Source organism: Procambarus clarkii, chromosome 38, assembly GCF_040958095.1.
Source record: "Procambarus clarkii isolate CNS0578487 chromosome 38, FALCON_Pclarkii_2.0, whole genome shotgun sequence".
In the NCBI taxonomy this organism is placed as follows: Eukaryota; Metazoa; Arthropoda; class Malacostraca; order Decapoda; family Cambaridae; genus Procambarus; species Procambarus clarkii.
The window spans coordinates 14,359,888-14,372,316 of NC_091187.1; the positions used below are offsets into that span (position 1 = coordinate 14,359,888).

At 48.3% G+C, this 12,429-nt stretch overlaps 1 protein-coding gene across 1 annotated transcript in view; it reads right to left on the reverse strand.

Moving 5' to 3' along the window:
* Window positions 1-5,928, reverse strand: part of LOC123771994 (uncharacterized) — a 21,783-nt gene extending 15,855 nt beyond the window's left edge. The window contains exons 1-4 of the mRNA XM_069337505.1: window positions 5,830-5,928; window positions 3,856-4,825; window positions 1,679-3,748; window positions 612-852 (exon numbers count right to left, since the gene is read on the reverse strand). Of these exons, the coding sequence (XP_069193606.1) occupies window positions 612-852; window positions 1,679-3,748; window positions 3,856-4,825; window positions 5,830-5,928 (3,380 nt within the window). The remainder of the gene's footprint in view (window positions 1-611; window positions 853-1,678; window positions 3,749-3,855; window positions 4,826-5,829) is intronic.
* Between the last annotated feature and the right edge of the window lie 6,501 nt (window positions 5,929-12,429).

Genomic DNA, 12,429 nt, shown 5'->3' on the forward strand with positions numbered 1-12,429 from the left:
CGAGCGTTGAGAAGAGACTTCATTGATGAAGCCAAAGAAGCAAACCACCTCATAATGACCCTATCATACCATTCCCGGGTTGTAAACTTTCAGAATATAGCTCTGGTAACCCTATCGGCCTCCCATAATAGGGCAGATCTTATCTTTCAGTCAGTGAGAGTGAAATTGGCCAGCCTTAATACACCTGCTGGGAGGGTATACGGGTCTCATATCTATCTTATCTGGTGGGTTGACTTCGGTTGAGTGACGGGCAGCTCTTGTGGGGGCAGCTCTTGTGGGGACAGCTCTTGTGGGGACAGCTCTTGTGGGGGCAGCTCTTGTGGGGGCAGCTCTTGTGGGGACAGCTCTTATGGGGACAGCTCTTGTGGGGGCAGCTCTTGTGGGGGCAGCTCTTGTGGGGGCAGCTCTTGTGGGGGCAGCTCTTATGGGGACAGCTCTTGTGGGGGCAGCTCTTGTGGGGGCAGCTCTTATGGGGACAGCTCTTGTGGGGGCAGCTCTTGTGGGAACAGCTCTTGTGGGAACAGCTCTTGTGGGGGCAGCTCTTGTGGGGACAGCTCTTGTGGGGACAGCTCTTGTGGGGGCAGCTCTTGTGGGGCAGCTCTTGTGGGGACAGCTCTTGTGGGGACAGCTCTTGTGGAGGCAGCTCTTGTGGGGACAGCTCTTGTGGGGACAGCTCTTGAGGGGGCAGCTCTTGCGGGGGCAGCTCTTGTGGGGGCAGCTCTTGTGGGGACAGCTCTTGTGGGGGCAGCTCTTGTGGGGGCAGCTCTTGTGGGGACAGCTCTTGTGGGGGCAGCTCTTGTGGGGGCAGCTCTTGTGGGGGCAGCTCTTGTGGGGACAGCTCTTGTGGGAGTTCTGAAATAATGGCAGTGGAGCGTATTGAAGTTGCGGCCATATTTAAGCCGTATATAAATAAAGTTGTATGGCCGTGGTGTGGCTACGGAATCTGTTCAGTTTCTGTTTTTTATTTATTCTATCCTTTACGCGAATTTTGATTCCTGTTCAGCTTTTCTGAGTCTCAATATTCATTATTCTGAGACTCGTTGAATCCTGAGTGTCAATATCCTGCCCACCTCCGCGTGTTGGATAGCATGATTGATCAGGATAATGGGCTCAGGACTTCATTTCTGCAATGTGTATTATTTAGAACTGTGGTTTGTTGCTTATTTTCCATTTTGTCAAAGTTGTTTATGAATTCTATTGCGGCCTTTGGTTTGTTGGTTAGTAACGAATTGGGTTGTTTAGGTTGGTAGATTAGGCCTAGTCATTCTTCCTTATCCAGCCCGACACATGTATGCCTATCCTTCCATGTCCTCCCTTCCCTATCCTCTCTCCCTCCCTCTCTATTCCTTCCCATCTCTCCCTCCCCACCCCTACCCCGTCAAGAATCAATCCCACCACCCACTAGCAGCACTAACAACAGCAATGGCGACTGTTCCGTCAACAGTGTGGGCGAGGTGGCTATATGAACAGGAAGCGAGACACAACAGTTAAGTAGCTCACCTATACCCTGGTGTGGGAGTCCCAGCACGCACGGGAGTGCAGGTGGAGGCGGCTCTTACCACCAAACGAGCCGGGGAAAATTTTCACCGCCTTAAATGAGCCAATGAAAATTTGACTTCCTTAGACGATTTTCACCGCCAGGAAGAACTGTTTACACTTCCCAATCGTCTTGAAGAACCTCTGTTATCATCACTAGAACCTTTTGTAGAACCATTGTTATCACTAGAACCTCTTGTAGAACCATTGTTATCATCACTAGAACCTCTTGTAGAACCATTGTTATCATTACTAGAACCTCTTGAAGAACCTCTGTTATCATTACTAGAGCCTCTTGAAGAACCATTGTTATCATCACTAGAACCTCTTGAAGAACCATTGTTATCATCACTAGACCCTCTTGAAGAACCATTGTTATCATCACTAGAGCCTCTTGTAGAACCATTGTTATCATCACTAAAACCTCTTGAAGAACCATTGTTATCATCACTAGAACCTCTTGAAGAACCATTGTTATCATCACTAGAACCTCTTGAAGAACCAGTGTTATCATTACTAGAACCTCTTGAAGAACCATTGTTATCATCACTAGAACCTCTTGAAGAACCAGTGTTATCATTACTAGAACCTCTTGAAGAACCTCTGTTATTATCACTAGAGCCTCTTGTAGAACCATTGTTATCATCACTAGAGCCTCTTGAAGAACCAGTGTTATCATCACTAGAGCCTCTTGAAGAACTACTGCTGGCTGACAGTCCCTGCTGGCTGACAGTCCCTGCTGGCTGACTGTCTCTGCTGGCTGGCAGTCCCTGCTGGCTGACAGTCCCTGCTGGCTGACTGTCTGCTGGCTGACAGTCCCTGCTGGCTGACAGTCCCTGCTGGCTGACAGTCTCTGCTGGCTGACAGTCCCTGCTGGCTGACAGTCCCTGCTGGCTGACAGTCCCTGCTGGCTGACAGTCTCTGCTGGCTGACAGTCCCTGCTGGCTGACTGTCTCTGCTGGCTGACAGTCTCTGCTGGCTGACAGTCTCTGTTGGCTGACAGTCTCTGCTGGCTGACTGTCTCTGCTGGCTGACTGTCTCTGCTGGCTGACGGTCCCTGCTGGCTGACAGACTCTGCTGGCTGACAGTCTCTGCTGGCTGACTGTCTCTGCTGACTGACAGTCCCTGCTGGCTGACAGTCTCTGCTGGCTGACAGTCCCTGCTGGCTGACAGTCTCTGCTGGCTGACAGTCTCTGCTGGCTGACAGTCCCTGCTGGCTGACAGTCCCTGCTGGCTGACAGTCTCTGCTGGCTGACTGTCTCTGCTGGCTGATAGTCTCTGCTGGCTGACAGTCTCTGTTGGCTGACAGTCTCTGCTGGCTGACAGTCTCTGTTGGCTGACAGTCTCTGTTGGCTGACAGTCTCTGCTGGCTGACAGTCTCTGCTGGCTGACAGTCCCTGCTGGCTGACTGTCTCTGCTGGCTGACTGTCTCTGCTGGCTGACTGTCTCTGCTGGCTGACTGTCTCTGCTGGCTGACAGTCTCTGTTGGCTGACAGTCTCTGTTGGCTGACAGTCTCTGTTGGCTGACAGTCTCTGCTGGCTGACAGTCTCTGTTGGCTGACAGTCCCTGCTGGCTGACTGTCTCTGCTGGCTGACAGTCTCTGCTGGCTGACAGTCTCTGTTAGCTGACTGTCTCTGCTGGCTGACTGTCTCTGCTGGCTGACAGTCTCTGCTGGCTGACAGTCTCTGTTGGCTGACAGTCTCTGCTGGCTGACAGTCCCTGCTGGCTGACTGTCTCTGCTGGCTGACTGTCTCTGCTGGCTGACTGTCTCTGCTGGCTGACAGTCCCTGCTGGCTGACAGTCCCTGCTGGCTGACAGTCCCTGCTGGCTGACTGTCTCTGCTGGCTGACAGTCCCTGCTGGCTGACTGTCTCTGCTGGCTGACAGTCCCTGCTGCCTGATTGTCTGCTGGCTGACTGTCTCTGCTGGCTGACTGTCTCTGCTGGCTGACTGTCTCTGCTGACTGACAGTCTCTGCTGGCTGACAGTCTCTGCTGGCTGACAGTCTCTGCTGGCAGACTGTCTCTGCTGACTGACAGTCTCTGCTGGCTGACAGTCTCTGCTGGCTGACTGTCTCTGCTGGCTGACTGTCTCTGCTGACTGACAGTCCCTGCTGGCTGATTGTCTGCTGGCTGACTGTCTCTGCTGGCTGACAGTCCCTGCTGCCTGATTGTCTGCTGGCTGACTGTCTTCTGGCTGACAGTCTCTGCTAGCTGACAGTCCCTGCTAACTGACAGTCCCTGCTGGCTTACAGTCCCTGCTAACTGACAGTCCCTGCTGGCTGACAGTCCCTCCTAACTGACAGTCCCTGCTAACTGACAGTCCCTGCTGGCTGACAGTCCCTGTTGGCTGACAGTCTCTGCTGGCTGACTGTATCTGCTGGCTGACAGTCTCTGCTGGCTGACAATCTCTGCTGGCTGACAGTCTCTGCTGGCTGACTGTCTCTGCTGGCTGACAGTCTCTGCTGGCTGACTGTCTCTGCTGGCTGACTGTCTCTGCTGGCTGACAGTCTCTGCTGGCTGACAGTCTCTGTTGGCTGACAGTCTCTGTTGGCTGACAGTCTCTGCTGGCTGACAGTCTCTGTTGGCTGACAGTCTCTGCTGGCTGACAGTCCCTGCTGGCTGACTGTCTCTGCTGGCTGACTGTCTCTGCTGGCTGACAGTCTCTGCTGGCTGACTGTCTCTGCTGGCTGACTGTCTCTGCTGGCTGACTGTCTCTGCTGGCTGACAGTCTCTGCTGGCTGACAGTCTCTGTTGGCTGACAGTCTCTGCTGACTGACTGTCTCTGCTGGCTGACAGTCTCTGCTGGCTGACTGTCTCTGCTGGCTGACTGTTTCTGCTGGCTGACTGTCCCTGCTGGCTGACTGTCTGCTGGCTGACAGTCTCTGCTGGCTGACTGTCTGCTGGCTGACTGTCTGCTGGCTGACAGTCTCTGCTGGCTGACAGTCTCTGCTGGCTGACAGTCTCTGCTGGCTGACTGTCTCTGCTGACTGACAGTCCCTGCTGGCTGATTGTCTGCTGGCTGACTGTCTCTGCTGGCTGACTGTCTGCTGGCTGATTGTCTGCTGGCTGACAGTCCCTGCTGGCTGACTGTCTCTGCTGGCTGACAGTCCCTGCTGGCTGACTGTCTGCTGGCTGATTGTCTGCTGGCTGACTGTCTCTGCTGGCTGACAGTCCCTGCTGCCTGATTGTCTGCTGGCTGACTGTCTTCTGGCTGACAGTCTCTGCTAGCTGACTGTCTGCTGGCTGACAGTCCCTGCTGGCTGATTGTCTGCTGGCTGACAGTCCCTGCTAACTGACAGTCCCTGCTAACTGACAGTCCCTGCTAACTGACAGTCCCTGCTGGCTGACAGTCCCTGCTAACTGACAGTCCCTGCTAACTGACAGTCCCTGCTGGCTGACAGTCCCTGCTAACTGACAGTCCCTGCTGGCTGACAGTCCCTGCTAACTGACAGTCCCTGCTAACTGACAGTCCCTGCTGGCTGACAGTCCCTGCTAACTGACAGTCCCTGCTAACTGACAGTCCCTGCTGGCTGACAGTCCCTACTGGCTGACAGTCCCTGCTAACTGACATTCCCTGCTAACTGACAGTCCCTGCTGGCTGACAGTCCCTGCTGGCTGTCAGTCCCTGCTAACTGACAGTCCCTGCTGGCTGACAGTCCCTGCTGGCTGACAGTCCCTGCTAACTGACAGTTCCTTCTGGCTGACAGTCCCTGCTAGCTGACAGTCCCTTCTGGCTGACAGTCCCTGCTAGCTAACAGTCCCTTCTGGCTGACAGTCCCTGCTAACTGACAGTTCCTTCTGGCTGACAGTCCCTGCTAGCTGACAGTCCCTTCTGGCTGACAGTCCCTTCTGGCTGACAGTCCCTGCTAGCTGACAGTCCCTTCTGGCTGACAGTCCCTGCTAGCTGACAGTCCCTTCTGGCTGACAGTCCCTTCTGGCTGACAGTCCCTGCTAACTGACAGTCAGTTCTGGCTGACAGTCCCTCTGGCTGACAGTCCCTGCTAACTGACAGTCCCTGCTAACTGACAGTCCCTGCTAACTGACAGTCCCTGCTGGCTGACAGTCCCTGCTGGCTGACAGTCCCTGCTGGCTGACAGTCCATACTGTCTCATTACTAACAACTTTTCTGTACTTGAAAATACGTCATTTTCAATATTGATTTTTTTCATTCGTGTTAGAATGAAAACCCCAATTTGAAGTCAGTGATTGACTTCAAGACTGACTTGAGGTGCTGCCGATGTACGACCACAAGTCGTACGTTACAAAGGCGTTACAAAGGTGTGATATCATACGTCTGGCGCGAGGCTCGATATCGCATGTGTCACGCGTCGCTGCCGCCACTGATCGTACGCGCCGGGGAAATTGTTGTACAGTGGTCCGGTAATCGTCATTGGAACGGCGAGGTGTCTTAGCCGTTCCTTGACGATCGTAGCAAGATCCGATGAATTATTTTGAAGCAAAATGTATGCGTTATTTTCAGATATATGTTATTTCCTCCATTATCTTAATTTCCCTATAGTTTTGCGATACGTATAAGGGGAGGGGGGAAATAATATTGATATTATATGTATTCAAATGTAAGTAAGGAGAAATGTGTCATTTGGCAACACTGAGGGGACAGGATGCAGGATGTCTTGAAGATGAGATGGGAAGTGAGGCATTGCCAAGGGTCGAACCGGAGGGAAGGTGTCTTCTGCTCCGTGATAGCCAGCGTTAACGTCTCCCCCCCCCCTAACACCCCCCCCCCCACAACAAATTTTCAACAGGACATGATAGCGTCCTAACCGTTGTTTTTGCTCCAGTTACCATCCACCTGTTGGCCTTAACCTATGAAAATCCGAGAGAGAGAGAGAGAGAGAGAGAGAGAGAGAGAGACAGAGAGAGAGACAGAGAGAGAGACAGAGAGAGAGCTTTTTAACTGTGTTTCTGTCTAATTTACCAGGATGTAAGAGTGGTGGTTCCCTTGTGTGTTGCAGACGAGGATGAGAGCCATGGAGGAGGAGGGTGCCAGGAAGGAGGCACTCCTGCAGGAGGCGCAGCAACAACTCCACTCCAAGGAAGACCACAACCTCGAACTCCAGGTAAGTGAGAGACAGAGACAGACAGACAGACAGATATACAGGCAGAGAATGGGGAGTGATTAAAACAGCTTTAAAACTGTATATATATATATATATATATATATATATATATATATATATATATATATATATATATATATATATATATATATATATATATATATATATGTCCGCTTAAGCATGACAGCAGAGAGCAGACGACCGCCATAATATCTTTGCAAATCTTCACTGAAGGAACCCTAAGAATTTATAATAAAGTTGCACGTTCGTATTAATTTTTGGGGGCTGTCTCTCTTATGAATGTGACAACCTTCAGTCTAAGTACAGAGGTATGGCGTCGACCAAGCTGACGAGGCGTTTGACCTGTCATCTACATTCCGGTGCTCCCAGGAATCACATGAGACAAGCCCATGACATCACCCTAACAAGAGAAATGTTGAACAAAAACACTTGTATAGTAGACTAAACCCAAGATGTAAGAAGATTACAAATTCTTGAAGCAATTCACATAAGAATAGAACAAGCATGAATACCCAAATAGCGGAACTATGCACTCAACCCTCCATGAGAGTAAGAACAAGACCGGAACATGAAGATGCCAACAGTGCAACCTGGCCTCTGACAATTTACGTCTAAATTTGGCCGTTTCCACGTATGGCCGAAAATGGACATAATTTGAAAATGAAAAAAATTGAAAATAATTTTTTTTCTTACAAAACAGTAAGTTAAGAGTCCTCTGGTAGGTTAGGAGGGCAGGATATTCTCATAAAGTTTCAAAACGTCATGAAAAACGTTAATTGAAAGTTTCCTCTTTTAACCTAACCGAGTAAGCCGGAGGACTCAAACAGAAAACGGGACAGTACATCACTTTCGTGAGCCGATTTCATTTCAAACAACGTTCATTTTTAGCCATAGCGCGCATACCAGCGGAGAGCGACGTTATTTTTAAGAGGACGGGTTGAACAATGACGACACTGCCCAAAATGTCACGTCCACTACACCTGACTAATCTTTATATGCACAGGTTATTGATCCATGCTTCTAATGCAGGCGAGGAGTCACAATAACGTGGCTGAAGTATGTTGACCAGACCACACACTAGAAATTGAAGGGACGACGACGTTTCGGTCCGTCCTGGACCATTCTCAAGTCGATTGTCCAGACAATCGACTTGAGAATGGTCCAGGACGGACCGAAACGTCGTCGTCCCTTCAATTTCTAGTGTGTGGTCTGGTCACCATGCTTCTAACCTTTACTCCTTACTCCTCACCTAATTGTATGTAGAGGATATTGACCTGTGTCTCTTACCTCTTACACACGGGAGACATCTCCCGTCACGCAGGGTGCCTTCGCACCTCCACAGATCTCCAGTATCAGCTCTTGATACTGGTAATGGCTCAAAAGGGCCACCACTTACGGGCTATTCATGCCCGTGCCACCTTTTGGGTGGCTTAATCTTCATCAATCAATTACCTTTTACACTTCACATGTTTGTATGTACTTGATCTTCCAGTGGTATAAATCCGATACGCCCTGACCTGTCCAATTTACGGGCTATTCATGCCCGTGCCACCTATTGGGTGGCATAATCGTCATTAATCATTCTGTCCAATATTTATGGGCTATTCATGCCCGTGCCACCTTCTAGGGGGCTTAACCCTCATCAATCAATCCTGTCCATTACGGGCTCTGTCCTGTCCCATCACTTGAGAATGAACCATGTAGGTTCGAAACGTTGAGTAAATTTCATCGGATCCGCGTGTTTAGTTAGTATAGTAACGCTGAGGACCATACTACATATATGACGTCATGGACAGTTAGAAAGTAGAAATAGTTATTATTGAATTTTGATAAGCAGGAAAAGGTTTTGTATATTTGTTGCAAAGACAAGCTAAACTAACCTTACCTTCGTAGGCTTAACACACGCTACCTGAGGCCTGATATAACACATATATGTGTTATATGTGCTATATATATATGCACATATAGCACATATATGTGTTATATCAGGCCTAGGAATATGTAAGTTTGTTTTTAGTTTTAGTTTTCGGACTATATAGTGAATAGTACCAAATTTTACTATGTAATTGCTTAGTACGTCAATGTTTGTATTATGGTGCACATAGTCACAAAAAGTACTATCTAAACAGGAGGATGAGTTGGTAAATATATAATAGTGTAATACATTCTACAGTTAGTTGTTCAGTAGTCAACCTCGAACAAATATGACATTTGGAGAACTCCTCTTCCAATTATATTCAACAATATATATATATATATATATATATATATATATATATATATATATATATATATATATATATATATATATATATATATATATATATATATTGGGATATACATGTATATTCTTTCGTCGCTGGCCGATTCCCGGTGGTAAAATCTTGCGTGAATGAGTAACATATAATTTCTATCTGAGTTGAAGATCCTCCTGAATATGTGTGGTTGAGGATAAGGTCTGGAGCCGCTTGTAGACCACTGCTGGTAAGAAGTTTCTTTCTACAACTTCCACTAACTTCGCTCCCCATGTTTCTTCCCCACCATGGGGAAGAAACCCAGACTCCCAGTCAACCTCTCCATGATTTAGGTCCCCCATGACTAGAAGTTTAGCTGTCATTCTGTGTGTCACTGTTGCTGCTCTCTGTAATGTCTCTATGACTGCTTTGTTGATGGCATCATTCCTGCCTGGGTCTTCTGTTGTTAGGTGGGGGTTGTAAATTACCAGCACCACTATCCTTCCCCCTCTGCTGTCACAGTCCCAGTGATGGAGTCTGTGTATACGTTTTCACTCTGATTCTTGAGTTCTTGAAATTTCCACTCCTGTTTTACTAGGAGTGCAACTCCTCCTCCTCCTCCTTGCCTTTGTTGTCTTTGCAGGCGATGAGTCACAATAACGTGGCTAAAGTATGTTGACCAGACCACACACTAGAAGGTGAAGGGACGACGACGTTTCGGTCCGTCCTGGACCATTCTCAAGTTGATTGTGTCCATTCTTAAGTCGACAATCGAATTAAGAATGGTCCAGGACGGACCGAAACGTCGTCGTCCTTTCACCTTCTAGTGTGCGGTCTGGTCAACTTTGTTGTCTTTCTTTCCTTATCACTTGGAATCCCTCTGGGAATATTGCATCAGAAATAATATAATTTATTTCTGTTTTCATTGTTACCTTCAAATCTGGGTAATTTTCACTTACTCTTTCCTTAATTTCCTCTGCTTTGTTAGTAACCACGTCGGCGTTCGTGTATCAAACCTTCAGGCTCTTCCTGGACACCCTGTCCTCACAGATTTCATTGTCAGGGTGTGTGTGGCAGTCAATGTGTACTCACCTAGTTGTGCTTGCGGGGGTTGAGCTCTGGCTCTTTGGTCCCGCCTCTCAACTGTTAATCAAGTGGTGTACAGATGCCTGAGCCTACTGAGCTCTGTCATATCTACATTTGAAACTGTGTATGGAGTCAGCCTCCACCACATCAATGCATTCCACCTGTTAACTACTCTGATACTGAAAAAGTTCTTTCTAACGTCCCTGTGGCTCATTTGGGTACTCAGTCTCCACCTGTGTCCCCTTGTTCGTGTACTACCTGTGTTAAACAGTTTATGTTTATCTACCCTGTTAATTCCTCTGAGAATTTTGTAGGTAATGATCATGTCTCCCCTTACTCTTCTGTCTTCCAGTGTTGTGATATGCATTTCACGCAGCCTTTCCTCGTAACTCATGCCTCTTAGTTCTGGGACTAGTCTAGTGGCATACCTCTGAACTTTTTCAAACTTCGTCTTGTGCTTGACAAGGTACGAGCTCCATGCTGGGGCCGCATACTCCAGGATTGATCTTACATATGTGGTATACAAGATTCTGAATGATTCCTTATACAGGTTCCTGAAGGTTGTTCTGATGTTAGCCAGCCTCGCATATGCCGCAGATGTTATTCTTTTATGTGGGCTTCAGGAGACAGGTTTGGTGTGATATCAACTCCTAGATCTTTCTCTCTGTCCGTTTCATGAAGGACTTCATCTCCCATTCGGTATCCTGTGTCTGGCCTCCTGTTTCCACCGCCTAGTTTCATTACCTTATATTTACTCGGGTTGAACTTTAGTAGCCATTTGTTGGACCATTCATTCAGTTTATCTAAGTCATCTCGTTGCCTCATACTATCTTCCTCCGTCTTAATCCTCCTCATAATTTTTGCATCATCAGCAAACAATGAGAGGAACGATTCTATACCCTCTGGGAGATCATTAACATATATTAGAATGGCATAGGTCCAATTACTGTACTTTGCGGGACTCCGCTGGTGACGCCTCGCCAATGTGCGGCTTCACCCCTCACAGTGACTCGCTGTCTTCTGTTACTTAGGTACTCCCTTATCCAATGGAGTACTTTCCCTTTCACTCCTGCCTGCATCTCCAGCTTTTGCATTAGTCTCTTGTGTGGCACTGTGTCAAAATCTTTCCAGCAATCCGAAAATATGCAGTCTGCCCACTTCTCTCTTTCTTGCCTGATTCTTGTTGCCTGATCGTAGAATTCAGTTAATCCTGTGAGGCAGGACTTGCCATCCTTGAAACCATGTTGGTGTTGTGTCACAAAGTTCCTTCGCTCCAGATGTTCCACTAGCTTTTTTCATACAATCTTCTCCATCATCTTGCATGGTATGCAGGTTAGGGACACTGGCCTATAGTTCAGTGCCTCCTGTCTATCCCCTTTCTTGTATATTGGGACTACATTTGCCGTCTTCCAAATTTCTAACAGTTCACCTGTTACCAGTGATTTGTTATACACCATAGAGAGTGGCAGGCACAGTGCTTCTGCTCTTTCCTTTAGTATCCATGGCGATATTCCATCCGGGCCTATAGCCTTTGTCACATCCAACTCTAGCAAGTGCTTCCTTACATCCCCACTGGTAATCTCAAGCTCCCCTAGTGGTGCCTGGTTAACTATTCCTTCTTTTATCTCTGGAACTTCTCCTTGCTCTAATATGAAGACCTCCCGGAATTTCTTATTGAGTTCCTCGCACCCTTCCTTGTCGTTTGTAGTGAATCTGTCTGCCCCTATCCTCAGTTTCATTACCTGTTCCTTCACTGTTGTTTTTCTCCTGATGTGGCTGTGCAGCAATTTGGGTTGAGTCTTTGCCTTGCTTGCTATATCGTTTTCATATTGCCCTTCTGCCTCTCTTCTCACCCTGATGTATTAATTTCTGGCACTATGGTAACCTTCTCTGCTCTTTCTCTCCATGTCTCTTTTACCTAGTTGCTTAGCTAGCTTACATCTCTGATTAAACCATGGGTTGTGTGTGTGTGTGTGTGTGTGTGTGTGTGCTCACCTAGTTGTACTTGCGGGGGTTGAGCTTCGCCTCTTTGGTCGAACTGTGTGTGTGTGTTCTAGCCTTGTCTTTGTGTGCAGGACCGAACTTTAGCTCTTGGACCCCACATCATGTGTTTTCATCACCCACAGCCAGACCCACAGCCAGACCCACAGCCAGACCCACAGCAACAACTACAGCACAACATAAAAGACAATGATTCATCAGTTATTCATCTCACAAAACAGGAGCTCAAACGTAACAACTTTCTGGTGGCTGAGAGACCCACAACTTATCACATGGTTCACCTCCAACGGTGACGTGTACGTCTGAATATTTGTGACGTATGGGGGGGGGTGAGGTGTTGTGGGGGGGGGGGGAGCGGGAGGAGGGGAAATGGGGAGGGGATGTTGGTTTGGGAGGAGGAGGGTTGGGGAAGAGGAGAGAGGGTCATAGAGGATACAGGATTGTGCGGGGATTGGTGGAAGGGAATGGG